Source organism: Mustela lutreola, chromosome 9 (genome assembly GCF_030435805.1).
Source record: "Mustela lutreola isolate mMusLut2 chromosome 9, mMusLut2.pri, whole genome shotgun sequence".
Lineage (NCBI taxonomy): Eukaryota > Metazoa > Chordata > Mammalia > Carnivora > Mustelidae > Mustela > Mustela lutreola.
This window is the reverse complement of record NC_081298.1, coordinates 84,347,876-84,363,876: the sequence shown is the minus strand read 5'-3', so window position 1 is coordinate 84,363,876 and position 16,001 is coordinate 84,347,876. Positions and strand designations below refer to the sequence as shown.

Here is a 16,001-nt window from a genome sequence, read left to right as displayed (position 1 = left end):
TAATGTATACTGTCTGCTGGAGTGGCAAATGGAAGGCTACATTCAAAAAGAAATCAGAACATTTGTGAGATTTTCTTATAGAATACAATGTCCCTCTCCATGGATACCAGAAAGCCTTGTTTGTCAGAGAATTTTTTTTCCCCAACACTATGAAAGGTTTTAAATTTTCTTCATTCTTCAGATACAGGTATCTGTCAGCAAGCAGAAGAGTGATCAAAAAACTTAAGAACAGCTTCTAAAGCACAAGTTCAAGACACAAACAGAATTAATTTGCACAAATAGGTCAATATGCAAATAACAGAAATAATTCTCTCAGACATTACTTACCATTGAAAGGATTGATTCCTGCCCTTATTCTTGAAGTAATAGCTTCTTTTACTTCTTTTTTCTTCACACAACGAATACCCAAATTTTGAAAACTAAAAGGAAAACAGAGCTTTCAAACTGTATTATAGTTAAACACAAGGGCATATAAATGAAGTTTTACCAAAAAATACTGCAAAAATCAAGGGTACATTCTATGCCTATATCAAATACACCAAAACAGATGAACATTAACAGGAACGTAAAATTGACCTCCCAAGCAAAAAAGTTGTAAAAGGAGGCCCACTGGTATGTTTTGCTGAGCCCATAAAAGTGTTGCCTGTATTAAAAAAAAGCACACACTCTACTATCATTTAACAATCCAGTAATTGCATATGAACATCTTGATTTCTGGCTTCTCTTGAACATTCTAAAGGTCTGGACACAGCAGAGTACAGGAGCACCTCGATGGAGCCGATCACCTGCGGCCCGTTTAATCAAGGCTCTTCAATTTACTACAGTGCCTGCTAGTCCTCTTACACCTGATCTATTCCACGGACGTTTGATTTTTGAGCCCTGACTCCACTACTAGTAGCAGTGGAATGTGTTTTATGCTATATTACATGAAGTTATAATAATCATTCATAAGAAAGCACTGAAATGTTTTCTTTTAAATTAGAAAGATGTTTAATATGAACGATAATATTTAGCAAAAGTTTCAAAATGTCATTTATGGAAAACTTCTCAAAAGCTACAAATATTACTAATTTGCATATCTTTAGCACAGATGATGGTAGGGGGAACTCCCCTACCACCACCAGTCATACTTGTTCCCACATGGAAAAACCATGACATCATTAAAGCTGGGTGGGTGTGAATAAGGAAGCAAAACTTGGTTATAATAACATTACTATTTGTTCAAACTTCACATGGCACTTAGGCAATGGGAGGCTGCCTGCCTCGTTTGCTCCTCTCCATGCTCACAGGGCCTTATGTTTATGCTCTGCACCTTCACCATACTTGTCATTTTGTTAGCTCCTAAAGTATCTTTGGCATTTCTTTCCTTTGCCTCCAATAATTAAAAAATAAATCTTGAATTCATAATCCTTTTTTGAAACCCTGAAACCCATAATCCTCTTCCTCAAAAGTATTCTACTTCTTTGAAAGATTCACACCTTGGTTCTCACTTTTTCTTTGATGAAAGATTTTAAAGAATTATTTATTTTACTATATTTATACACTACTTAATTTTGTTTCATCTGAAAAATTGTATTTGACTGCTATTCATAGAATATTAGAAATGAGAGATTTTTGAAATTTTGACACAAGGAAACCAAGGATCATGAAGATTATCTGAAACTATTATTCATTCATTCATGATTCAGTCATTCAACAAATTTTGGGATTCCTGCTCTGTACCAAAAACTCGAGAAAATAATGGGCATTACAATTCCTCTCCTCATGGAGCTTAGTCTAATGCAGAGGTTTGCAAACTGTGGCCCATGGACCATACTCGGCCCACCACCTGTTTTTCTAAATAAAGATTTTTTGGAACACAAACAAGCTGATCTGTTTACACATTGTCTATGTGTGCTTTCATGCTACAACAGAAATGAGCAGATGCAACAGCAACCATATGGTCTGCAAAGCCTAAAATATTTATTATCTGGCTCTTAACAGAGAAAGTTTGCTGACCTCTAGCCTAGTGAAGCAGACAGATCAACATTAAATAATCACATGCAAAAAATGCTAAATTGAAACCATGACAAGTTTTATTAAAGGAGACATACACTATGTCATAGAAACCTATGACAGGAGAGAGTTGATCAGTTCAGGAAGGACAGAGAAGCTTACTGTACAAAGTGGTACTTAACATAAACAGAGATGAACTAGGAGGGGAAGAGGAGAGTAAAGACTTCAGGCAGAAGGAACAGAACAAGCAAAGGCCCCTACAGAAGAGTCTTGTGAGCACAGGAAACTAGAGGAAGGCCTCTGGGACTGGAGTATGGACTTCAAGGAGAGCACAGGATGAAGGTTACAAATACAAGCAGACCCTGTGAACCTTGTGGGCCAATAAGGAATACTGCCCTTATTCCAAGAGCCACATAAAGCCATTAAAATGTTTTAAATGGGAATATGACAGTCAGATTTGTATTTGAAAAGATCACTCCAAATAAATTAATTTTTAAGAAAGTCACCTTGGCTAAAGTGGAGGACAGAGCTGGGGGGAAGAGGTACAAAGAGAGTTGATGCAGGAAGACAGTCAGGGGTTTATTGTGGCAGCCTACATTTGGACTATGGGTAGTGTAATGATGGAGATCAATAAGAGCAGTGTACAGATTCAGGAACTATTTAGGAAGTACCTGTTAATGAATTCAATGTGTGTGCCTGGGTGAGGGGTGCGAGGATGATACTCGTGTCTGGGGGCTTTTACAGCAACCACTGAGATAAGGCACATTGGAAGACCCACTGAGAAGAAAGAAGTACTATCATGGAAAAGTCAGGGTTTGGGCCATATTCTAGTTGAGGTGCTTTTGATATATTTAAGAGAATATGTCAAAAAGACAATGAAAATACCATTCTCCACTGAAAGGAACAAGGGCTCCTTAGAAAAAACTGATTTCAGAGCTGGGGCAAGAAAAGTACAAGTAAGTCCTGAACACTTTGCTGTGTCAGAAAGTAAAGAAGTGCCCCAAGGAAGACAGAAGCGTATCAAAAGGACATAGGAAGCAGGCGGAAAGGGCCTGCATTGGTCAAATCTGGGTCAATCTGCACATCAAAATAATAATGCCAGTAATGGACTAGTTAGAGTACACTGAATATAAAAATCCATGGGTCTACAGTGGTATTCTTTTTTTAATGGGGAAAGGAAAAAAGGGAAAGTTTTTCTTTGTAACAGAATGCCAATTAATATTGCCAATGGAAAACACTAATATCCCATGTCTCCTGAAGGGTTATTTTGAAAACAACATAGCACCCCCTTTGTAGATTTCTCATCCAAAATGTTTCATGTTAACATGAAAATATTATTCATGTTACTCATATTAACATGAATATAAACAAGCAACCATTCAGACTAATTCAGACTAATCCACATTCAACAATCTTCAAACAAGTAGCCTAGACTCTTCAAAAAAAAAAAAAAATGGTAATGTCAGGAAAGACCAAAAAAGGCTGAGAAACTATTCTAAATCAAAGGAAACTTTAATAATCATGACAAGTAAATTAACACGACAAGTAAATACAGTGTGTGATCCTTAGCAGGATCCTGAACTGGGCAGAGAAGCAGGAGAGCCATAAAGGGCATTATTGGACATAACTAAGAATTTAACTGTCTGTAATTAAGATTGAATAGGAACAGCCAGAGAAGTAGGAAATAAAACAGGAGAGTCTGTTCTCAGAGAAATCAAGAAATGAGAATGTTCCAAGAAGGGAGTGGTCCACAATGTAAAATAGTGTTGGGAGGTCAAACTATATAAATAGGAAATATTTCTCGCCATATGTGTATTACTAGATTTTTTTTGTTTTGTGTTGTTATTTTAAGAGGAATATTTTTAAAGTATATTTTCTAGATAGTTACTGTTAATATATAAGGAAGTTACTAACATTTTCCTTATTGTAATTAGGTTCATTTTTCCAAAGGTAATGCATGTTCATTATAAAAGATGAATCACAGAATAAATACAAGTTAAAAGAAAAACATAGTCCATTAACAGATGAATGGATAAAGAAGATGTGGTATATATACACAATGGAATACTATGCAGCCATCAAAAGAAATGAAATCTTGCCATTTGCGACAACATGGATGGAACTAGAGCGTATCATGCTTAGAGAAATAAGTCAAGCAGAGAAAGACAACTATCATATGATCTCCCTGATATGAGGAAGTGGTGATGCAACATGGGGGCTTGAGGGGGTAGGAGAAGAATAAATGAAACAAGATGGGATTGGGAGGGAGACAAACCATAAGTGACTCTTAATCTCACAAAACAAACTGAGGGTTGCTGGGGGGAGGGGAGTTGGAAGAAGCGGGGTGGGGTTATAGACATTGGGGAGGGTATGTGCTTTGGTGGGTGCTGTGAAGTGTGTAAACCTGGAGATTCACAGACCTGTACCCCTGGGGATAAAAATATATGTTTATAAAAAATAAAAATTAAAAAAAAAAGAAAAACATAAAACTCCAGTCTTACCCACCAAGAAACAACTACTATTAATACCTTAGTGTATATGCTACCAAGTCTATGTACACATATGCTTTTTAAGATTTTTCTAAATCACATATGCTGTTTTAAAACCTATTTATCTAACATAGTGTGGATATCTTTTTATACAAAGAGATATTTGCAATGTTATTTTTAAGGCTACATAGGAGTACACTACATGGATGTACCAGATTGTCTAACGGATCCCTCCTTGTTTATTATTTTGATTGCTTCTAACTTTTTGCCATTACAAAATAAGCTGCAATGAACATCACTACAGCTAAATGTCTGAACATGCTTAATTTTTTCCTGAGGATAAATTCCTAGAAGTAGAATTGCTGGTTCAAGAGACATTCATATTTTTCAGGCTTTTCCTATGTAGTTGTTAAAGTGCCTACCAGAAGGATTTTATTAATTTATACTATCACCAACATGATGAATGGGCCCATCTTCTGGCAGACTCACCAACACCAAGGTGTTACATCATTTTTCTTATCTTAGAACTACCATCATGTTACTTTTATACTTGTCCTTTTCTAAGTAATAACTCCAGGTTACCAGCTGGTTTCCCCATATCTGATAATTTTAACTATTAATGAAAGGACAGTAAAAATATATGCAAGAAAAATTTTCAGAGATTGTTCACACTAAGAAAGAAAACCACAACATAAAATAAGTTTAGGTTTACCTTTAGTAGCAATAAGTAAGTATTCTTGCTACCCTGATGGACTGTGTCTACTAATAAAGAATAAAAGGGAGGTTGGAGGTTCTAATATAAGAGTTAAGAAAATTTAAATGTCTACTATAGTAAATAGAAGAATGAGAAATCACTTTATCCTGTTAACAGATGTACATGTCCAGGAAACAGAGAATCCTCTGTTTATCCTATTCCTAAAGATGTCTGTGGCTGTGTACTTACAACAAGGGTCTGCGTTCTTGTCCAAATTCTGCTTCATAGTAGCCATCTCTGCAGTCTTTTCCTACTAAATCATGAGGATGAGGTTTATATGGGTCGTTCTTTGTTACTAATGTAATTCTCACTTTTCCTTTTCCATAATAGTTCATAATCTGAAAAAAGGGGGAAATTAAATATATGATTCATAAATTGATCCCATTCAGAACTGACCTACTAAAAGAGAGTTCAATTTATATAATGTAGTTAGCACTAGATAAAGTCCAACTGACTGGCAAATACAGTTTGGATGGAACTATCCAGGGAATATCAGAAGGGAAGAATTTACCTCTCCATTCCTTGACATATTATTTTCTGCACTGATTTCAACTGGTTATATCATCTGATTCTGTTTGTTTTCTATTAAAACAAGTTATACCAAAATATTATCATGGAGCAAGAGAAAATAATTGGATGTTGGGTCACCAAATGCCATGCTCTTATATTCACAGTCATGTCATAAATATCCCTTGAAAATATATATTTAAGCCACAGTGGAAATGAGAGCACACTATGAAGAAACTGGTCCTTTCATGTGATTGCTATAGATAAAATATGGAGCAATTAAAAGTTAGATACATACAAGAGAAGGGTCTATTACCTGGATAGATGGGTATGTCCGGTTGTTGTCTGTGCTGTGCTCCCCTGGAATGCTGCCTGCTGATCTCCCTTCACATTTGTATCTAAAACGCATGCCCCTCTGCCTGGGCTGTTCAATGATCTCTATACATGGGTTATAGCCACCTGAAAATTTAAAAAAAGGAGGAGGGTAAGATTACAATAATAGTAATAATGGATTGGACCATTTTGTTTTTTTCAAAATAGCATACTAAAAAATTTTCCCTCCCAATATTAAATGATAGGTTGAAATGTAATTACCCAAGATTGGATGGTAAAGGTGCCTCTTCTCCCATTCATACTGAGCTCCTATACAGTGTTAACACAAGATTACTCAAATCATATTCATCGGTTAGCACTTTATCATTTAATATCAAGAGCTAATGCCAACGTGAAGTTCTGAGTTCTCTACTTCAGAGATACTCACTTTACACGTAAGACCAAGTACAAGGATATCCCTCAAGATTCCCCCAGGAGGGTAAAGAAGATAGTCTTCGAAAGTACAATATCATACTCCAAAATAAGTTGAACTGCTTGATTTTACCTTAGACTCCTAACAGTGGACTGCTACTTGAAAATGAAAATGCATTTAAATCATTGCAGAAAGAATATCTAAGTTTTTTTTAAATCTCCCCTAGAATCTTAAAGGATTGATACACAGAACATCTAACTAAGTTCCAGAAGTATTCATTTTAAACTCAACAAAATTTTCAATCAGTTCCATCTAAATCTCTTTACTGAAGACACAACAGAGGAAAGAAAATTACTCACTTTCTATAACAAATGTAATTCAAAATATGAACTTTAGAATGAACTGATCTATACAACATGGATGAATTCTATATGTTATATACCTGAAACTAATGTATGTGTCAACTATACTCCAATTTAAAAAAAGTTGAGCTGACTGAAAGAAGCGAGACCAAAAGAGCACATCCTGTAGGATTCCATTTATATAAAACTCTAAAATATGTAAACTAATCTATAATCAAAAAAAGCAGATCACAGACTGCCTAAGAAAAAGGGTGTAGAATGGATGGGGAAACTTGGGGGATGATGGATATGTTAATTATCTTGATTGTGATGATGATTTAAAGATTGTATTCATATGTCAAAAACTATCAAATTGCAACTTTAAGCATGTACAATGTATCATGCATTAATTATATGCCAATAAAGTTGTCTAAAACATATGCATCTTTACCCTTCTTACTATCCATATTATAGAAATGAAAAGTTCAATGAAGACACTCAAGTATGCTTACAAGTAGGGTACTTGGCAATGTGTCTATTTCAGGGGTATAAAGATGTCTTCCACTTTAAAAAAACCCATTTTCCTTCCATCGGTTAAGTGATTTTTAAATTCCTACAATTAGATAATCCATTTCTCTGATTAAAGATGTACCCTCTGTTAGAATGCAAATAAATATTTAGAAAGGGTAATACAATGGGTCTTACTGGTACAGTGTTAGGAAGGAGCCTTTTGGGTCCTACTTTGCCATATCTTAACAGCAAGGATCCTGGCAATGTATCTTCTAAGTCTCTTAATCTATAAAATGGGAACAATAGTAATAGTACCTACCTTATAGGGGTTTTGTGAGGATTCAAGGTAGTATGTGTTCAGTTCTTAACAAGCATCATGCCTATGACAAATACTCAATAAATGTTGTCTACTATTGTTTCATATCATTTCTTGAAAACAATGATTTATAGTAATATCATGATGGTGTAACAACCGGTACTTTCAAGAATTTTATAGAACAATGAGGCAAAACCACCAATTATTAGACTACAGAAGAGTCCAAAAAAACAAAATTTTGTTTATGCTAACAAGATTGTGCATAAAATGATAGAGCAAAAGAGTCAGGCATGCCTATGTCAAAAACAAAGGAAAAAGAGTTAATGAAGCAAAAAGGTAGGGAGAGTAGAGGGGAAGGCCTTCTAGTAAAAGGGAACAATGTGTCCAAAGCTGGGGCAGCACAAAAGAAGAGTTTTTAAATGACCAATGAAGCCACAGTGGAAGTGGATTACACTTCTACCTTTAGAACCAAACGCTGAAGGACATTTGTAATCTGTACAAATGGGTTCAAAGTACAGAGGACATTAGGGATTTGGATTTTAGTTCATGAGTGACAACGAATCAATGAATGGCTTCCTGCAGGGGAATCATATGATCGAGCTGACATTTTATTTTTTTAAAGATTTTATTTATTTGTTTGACAGAGAGATAGTGAGAGAGAGAACACAAGCAGGGAGAGTGGCAGAGGGAGAAGCAGGCTCCCAGCTGAGTAGGGAGCCCATGTGGGTCTTGATCCCAGGGCCCTGGGATCAAGACCTGAGACAAAGGCAGTTGCCCAACCAACTTAGCAACGCAGGCGCCTCTGGACTGACATTTCAGAGTGAGGATTCTGATGGCAGTGGACAGGTTGAAAAGAAAGGAGACAGTATGATGATCAGTTTAGAGGCTGTGACAGTACTGTGGGCAACGGTGAGGGCAGATTTGACATCTAGCAGTGATAACAGGAGTGAAGGATTATTTCAATAAAATTGACAGTTCCTAGCAACTGACTGAACATTAGGGTTAAGAGCAAGTAAAGAATCATTGAGGCTCCACAGTTTCTACTTTGGGTTACTGAGTAAAGATACTATTAGAGCCAGGTAAAACTGACTTTAATCTAATCACATTCATAACACTTATTTTATTGAAAAATGTAAGGCATGCAGATGGGTATTTCAATGTCACATACTTATATATCCTTGTATATTATGAATAACTCAAATTCACATTTCACTTCAAATATTTTACATCCTCATATGTCATTGCAGGAGAATTTGAAAGAAAGTACATTTTCCTCTCAATAGCTCAAAATACTCAACAGAATTTTTTTAAGTGATATCTTAAATAATGTATGTGGTTTAACTAAAGGTCAAATAAATCCCTGCCCACTACTTATTTAAAGGTGTCTTGGTGGGAAGTTGATACAGAATTACATCATTAATGGTAAGTAGCTAACTTTTGGGGGAAGGGTGAATAAAAGTGCTAGGCTCATAGTGATTTTTCAAATATTTCATTGGTTACACAATGCTTCTTTAAACTAGAAAATGTTTGTGAAAAAAGTCTCTAGACAAGAGAAAAGCAGTTGTTGAAAGAGAAAATAACATGATTTTTATAGGTTTAAAGTTATAATAATGGCAAATATCAGTGATCATATAAAATCAAGTACTTTAAAAAAAAACTTTGAAATCTAGTCTTCCTATTGTACAAGCTCATTATTTATAAAAAGTCTCATGATCAACCAGGTAATATTTTATTGTAATATTTCACATTTCCCCAGCTGGAAATAATCTCCCCCTCCTCTAAATTATCATAGTATTTTGTTTATGGCAATTATTCCAAATAACTATAAATTAAGGAAGACTCACTGTTTTATTTCTTCTTGAAAAAAAAAACTACTTGTTCTACTTCTTTTCAAGCTACTTGAAGGCAGGAATTGTGACGTACTCATCAGTGCCTTGCACATAGATATTCAGTAAATATCTGGGGAGTGAATAACTGAAAATCTAAAAATCTTTTTGTTTGTGTAAGTTATACAAACAGCAAAGGATAGTAATCGTGATTAATCATATTTTCCCTATTAGGTTCCACTACTATGGAAAAAAATAGTGCTTTGTAGGTATTAGAACTGCTACACTTTTTACTCTTTATACCTATTCATAGTCTAATTTATCTGTATTTTATTGTAAAATACTTCCCAGCTATTAATCGTTTATATCATGCATCAGTATAATGTACCAGTCACTTCCTCCCTCAGCACTGTTTTAAAGGGCCTTTCTTCCTAAAGATAGAATGTTGAACTGTAGTCTTGTATGGAGTAGAAGGTAAAATGTAAATCAGAGAACTGTAGGGAAAATAAGTACTCCTAACTAAGATTATCTCGAATCACTATATGTCTGAAAAGTACTGAAATTTCTCCAAAGTGGTTCTAAGCAAGCTGATTACTGAACTTTTTTTAAACCAATACTGCAAAGTTGGGATTGACCCCTACCTTTTAAACAATACTGTAAAATGCTAATACTGACCCAAATAATATTTCAAATACAGCCAAAATGTTTGCAAGATATACCTATGTTTTTATTTTCACTTAAGCAAAAAAGAGTGCTATTTCAGTTTTTAAGATTAAAAAGTTGTATTGAAATACAAGTTAAAAATGGAGCCTCAATTGTCAGAAATAAACACATTAATTAAAACCTTATGGCTTCCCCTGGGGATAAAAATACATGTTTATAAAAAATTAAAAATTAAAAACAAAAACAAAAACAAAAAAACACCTTATGGCTAGCACCGGGAACCAGCATTAATTGTTCAGGAAAAAATTAATTACAGTAATTATAATACTGTTTTAAAGTACTTTACATATATTCTCATTTGATCCTCTCAACTTTAATCTTCATAAAAAACAGAACAGGAATTATTTTCCCATTTTATAGGTGATAAATTTAAATTATTATTATAAAAAAGAAATTATGAATGACATTAGCAAATATGATAGCTGGAATCCCAATGGATAAAATTAAAAAAAAAAAAAAAGAAAAGCATAAAAACAGCCGGGGGTAAAGTCAGAATAACATTATAGCAAATAACCTAAAATAAATACAACTTAGTTTAAGAAAATAATGCATCTTGCCACAGGCAAGTGAGTATTTAGATCCAATGAAATTCCTGGAAGAGTTCATAGTGGGGTGTATGCCAGAATCATTTTGGAAGCTTTTTCAAAAAACACACATACCCTGATCCCACCTGTGATCTGCTGAATAGAAACAGAAATCTATAAAGCCCTAACATATTTCTGAAAAAGCCTTCCAAGCAATTCTAACACACTCCTGATTAAGAACCATTGCCCTAAAACATAAAGAAGCTTAAAGAATCACATATCCAGAGAAGCAATCCAAAAATTCACGTACAAGTATGGGCTGGATGACAGACAAACCAGGCAGAGGAAATGTGACGACTTTTTTTTTTTTTTTTTTTTTTTTTTTTTAATTCTGACGGCTTTAACTCCTCTTTCTCTCCCACTCTAAAAAGCTTAGCCAAATATAAGCAAGGGAAAAAAGCATTATGATAGGGATCACCTTTAATCACACTGATCTATTTAAAAGGTAAATTGTTTACAAAATTAATATTGTGATTATCATCAGTAACATTTCTTACAATACGGCAAGCAAATGATCACACACTAATGTGTCAACACCACAGCTGAGAATAACTGCAGACTGCATCTCCCTCACAAAAGTACTGGATAATAGAGTACCTGAAAGCCGAAGGAGCAGATGGAGCTAACAATATACACTTTTCTAAGTATCACTTTCACTCACTCTGGAGAAAAAGAAAATGAGATCTATTCATCATTCCTCAAACCTGGGAACCCAACTGAATCATGGCGGTAAGCTTCCTTACCTTAAGACACACTTTTTCCATTTCTTCCTAATTATGATCAAAATTTAAAGTAACCATTTCTCACATACATAGAATGGCATTCAATTAACAAAAGGGCAATGAAAACTTAAGCCTATTCCCACATACTAGAAAAAGACTAACACAGAAGGTACAAAAGAAGTCAAATGAAGGAGAAGTTATAACAAGCAATTATCAAGACATTTTTGATTCACTTTCTTTTCAGAATGTTTACTATCATTGAAGTGGACAAAGGAAAAAAGGTATGCTGCCTCCAAACATCACTGTCAAATTCTTCTCCACTAGTTTAAAAATACAGAAAACCACTTCAAACTGTTTAAAAGTAAATGGACATTCTTATATATTCTTTTTTTTCATTCTCATATATTCTTGAAAGACTTTCTATCTAGCATCTGTTCTAGTCTATTACAATTTTTCAAGGTTTCACAGAATTCTAGAATGTCAGGATACTCAAACAATAGTGAGTGCCAATTACTTCTAGTAGCTCTTGTTTCCTAGATGTCTAAGTCTCCAAACAGCTCCACTACATAAGAAAACTAACATTTATGGGCATGAATTGTCTCTGTTGTTCCTCAAAACAAGATGCTGTAGTAGTTATTCTCATTTTTATATCACAGAGTGGTAGAACTGGAATAAACCAGGTTCATTATGGGCTAAAGTCCAGATTTATTCCAGTATTGGAGGCTGCCTCTCAAAGAAGTCTTAAGCATCCACGTAAGGGAATTTTCAGAGGAGTATTTGGCTGATGTATGCACCAGAAGGTAAATAAAAGATGCAAGAGTTGCACAATAGAGATTCCACTGCGGTGGGGAGGGAGAGAATCTTGAAAAAAAAAAATGTTAACTTCCAGAATGAAAAAGTAGAGAAATATTTAATATCTGTTCCAGATTACTCAGGTATTTAATCAACTTAAAAGTAAAAGGCAGTACCAACTCATCTGTCTTGATTAAGACTTCCAGATTCAAAAATAAAAATTACAAGATGCCTACCTAAAAATGAATTAAACAAAGAAATTTTTTTAGTGTAAGTATGTCCCATGCAAGTATCCGGGTCACGTGCCTACAAACCCAATCACATGCAGAGAATACAGATGAGAGAACGACAGAACAAAAGGAAATTCTGAGCCTCTTACATTGTATTTGGGAAAGATACTACACAGAACCCAGACATTCCTGGTATCATTTCATCACAATTCCTCCCTAGCCATTTCACTCATTCATTCTCTTTACCCTGTCATGTATCATCTTAATGCTTTTATATAGCTGTTGTCTCTACATTTCATGTGGGGCATTTCAGATATAGCATTTGTGTTTATAGTGTGTAGGCTTCTACCTAAAAAAAGTATTTTGCTTTAGTTGTCAATTCCAGCTTCCAGCTCTGTCATTAATGATTAAGTTGCATCATACCTACACTGATATTTTTCCCCTTACTCAAGAGAAATACTTACAGTTCTCTTGAAATTTACACCAGAGTTGGAAGTAGTGTGGTTTACAAAAAGTTTCTTCATGTACTTCCTATTATATGACAGAACATAACTATACTAAAGAAAACTGTGAATAAAAATCAATTATCAAATTTTAAAACATTTTACCATACTTACTAGTAAACAGAGCTACTTACATGTGCATAAACATATTTTGCACTTTCTACAGGAACAATGAGAAGCTTTAAATTCAGGCAAAATAGCTAACTTTGGTTACATTAAATGAAACAGAATCATATGTATAGCGTAATGACTGCCTATGCATGCCCTACATGGGACAGGGAACATTTTTCTTAACAATACCTGTTCTAATCAATTGTGTTAAAAGACAGTTAAAAAAAAAGGCAATAACGACAGCTTAATAGAACCCAATCTGTGAAATCCTAAATAATTTATTTGGCAATTTACCTGAACAAAATTTAGAATCATATAAAATCATTTATACACACACACACACACACACACACATATATAATTTTTATATATCTATAAATTAAATTCCCTGTTACTCATGGTACTTAAGTCATTTTGCTAATGAGATTATGATCTGTTACTTTTACGTTTGTTATTTTACAGGTAACAAATCCGGCTACACATCCCTATTTACATATGACATCCGGTGAGAAAAGAAGAAATGGTCTTAAGTGCCTGGTAATCAATAAAAATACTTTTTGAGGTTTTAATACTACTTTACTACAAATAATCTAAACTAGACAGTGATAACTAACTAAGCAAAATTTTTTTCCTATTACTCTTTTGGTTCAATTACTGTTTCAAAACAATTAGAATTTATAATTTACTGAATCTTCTTCTCTAAGGCCTTTACAAGTGACTAAGAAAAATACTCTAAGATTCCTTTTTAAAAATTTCTTTAGCAGTTTTCAAACAACTAAATTACAATTTAAATAACTTGTCATATTTTAAATAGTTCCATTTTAATGTAACTTCAGAAAAGGCAAAAAAAAAAAAAGATAATTACCCTACAACTTTTCATTCCTTTAATTTTTTTTCCCCTTCAATTTAGAGAATCAGTCCTCACAACAGCACAAACTATAGTGCCATTAAACAAATTTAAATCGTATCACATTTTTGAATGATTTAGGTCTTACGTTATCCTCTGTGTAAATGGTTCTTTTCTCTTTAAAAGAATTAGAAGTATTACACTCATGCCACAAATTAATGAAGTTTGGTTAAATTGGCAGCAGTCTGACCTTTTTTATAACGCGTCTGACCTTTTTTTTATAACGCTTACCATTCTTGACTACTTTCATACAAAATCTCTGTCAACCAATAAATTAGCCAAATATTTCAGATCATCTTTGGACTTTCAATCTAAATGTGCTTTTAAATTATAAATTTACAAAATTATCTGAAAGTTTGGGGTCACTGAAGTGGGTAAAGAGAAAGTTGAAATATTTTAAACTACACTTGTATTCGCACATAAAAAACCACAGACAAACTGAAATCAAATGTCATGTGAACCACCCCAATTTCCTTTTCGGCCTACAGCAGTAGCTCTGGCATTGTTCTGCTCAACCCCTTAAAAAAAAATCCTTTAATGCTTTCTACTTCCTCTTCTCAGCTAGACATCAGCCTCTGAGGGTCACTGAACCAGGGTCTTGGGAGGACGCGGGTCAACCAGAAACAAGTCCCCCCGCAAACCTTCAGCCTCCTAGAATAGCGCTAATTTACCCTACCAGGCCTCCCTGCCTCTGCTCCGTCTGCCGGGAAAGGGCCCCGTGAACCTTGCCAGAATCCTGTAAAGGTCCAACTCAAACACAGTCTACTTGATTTACTTCCCTTTAGGTTACAGGCAGATCTAAACCACGGCTATATATATGAGACTCCCTCCCTTGCCCTCTAACCTGTTCCTTGGTAAACTCGTCGCCCCCCGCCCCCCGCAGCAAGAGATTTACGCATCTATTAACTGAAAATGAATCGTTACATTAGTGATGTAAAGTTTTCATTTCCACTCCTATTTTAAATTAAGCGCGGATACTCCTTCCCCCTTTCTTCCAACAAAGAAAAAAAAAAAAAAAAAAAAAAAAGACTTCTCCGTAAGCTAGAAAGTACCCGCTTTATAGTAGAAATCATCCACTTTGTTGAAGCAACATTTCCACTTAAGACCTGTTAAGATAGCACTGGTGACTTTTAAAGCCGCACCTCATTTTGTACAACTGTCAGCACATCAGCGGTCACCTCCTGGCGTTTGATGAAATTAAACTAAAAAAAAAGGAGCGCACTCCTGAGGTCTGAAGGTTCTTCATTCCTGTTCTAAAACATAAAACCACCATTTCAATATAAATCAATTTTTAAATATGAGAACTCTCCGTCCTCGTTTAGATTCGTGTTACTTCCCTAATCCTAAAAATCTAGTCGCTGGGAATTTCTAAGGTTCCGGCTCTTATAATGGCATCAAATTACAGAGCATGACTTTGATTTCGCACGCAAAACCCCGAACCAGGTAACTTTAGGCTGACAATCTGCCAGATGAGGCGATTTTAAAAAGACAACGCGCACAACCGAAACCGAGACCCCGACACTCTGAGCTGCAAAGACCCCCGGACAAGGTCCTGCCCGCGGTCGAGTCCCGCGTCTGAGACACTCACCCGAGGCCATGGCTCCGCTCACCGCGCCGCCCCTCCAAGTGTCCTGACGCGAGGCCGCCACAGTCAGCCCGCGTCGGTCCGGCGGCGGAGGGACTCTGCCGGCGGGACCCCCAGTCCCCCTGACCACCCCCGGGGCCTCCTCCTCCTTCCCGCCCTCTTCGGGGTTTGCGGCTCACACCTTCCCACCCCCTTAATGCTAGCGTTCCGGATCACCCGGCTTCGCCCGTCGGAGGTGCGGGAGCCAGGGGCAGGGGGCGGAGCGCCGCGAGGACCGAGCGCCTGCGGGGCCTAGAGGCAGGCCGCCTGGCGGGAGGGGGATTTCCCGCGGCTGACGTAGGCTCCTCACCACCGCCTCCCC

The 16,001-nt window shown here is 35.8% G+C and overlaps 1 protein-coding gene across 2 annotated transcripts in view; it reads right to left on the bottom strand.

Moving 5' to 3' along the window:
• REL (REL proto-oncogene, NF-kB subunit) overlaps positions 1-15,977 on the bottom strand; it is a 32,069-nt gene extending 16,092 nt beyond the window's left edge. For both annotated transcript variants that reach the window (XM_059187750.1, XM_059187751.1), the window contains exons 1-4: positions 15,644-15,977; positions 6,062-6,204; positions 5,428-5,576; positions 328-419 (exon numbers count right to left, since the gene is read on the bottom strand). In XM_059187750.1, coding sequence (XP_059043733.1) covers positions 328-419; positions 5,428-5,576; positions 6,062-6,204; positions 15,644-15,653 — 394 coding nt within the window. In that variant the 5' untranslated portion in view covers positions 15,654-15,977. The remainder of the gene's footprint in view (positions 1-327; positions 420-5,427; positions 5,577-6,061; positions 6,205-15,643) is intronic.
• Between the last annotated feature and the right edge of the window lie 24 nt (positions 15,978-16,001).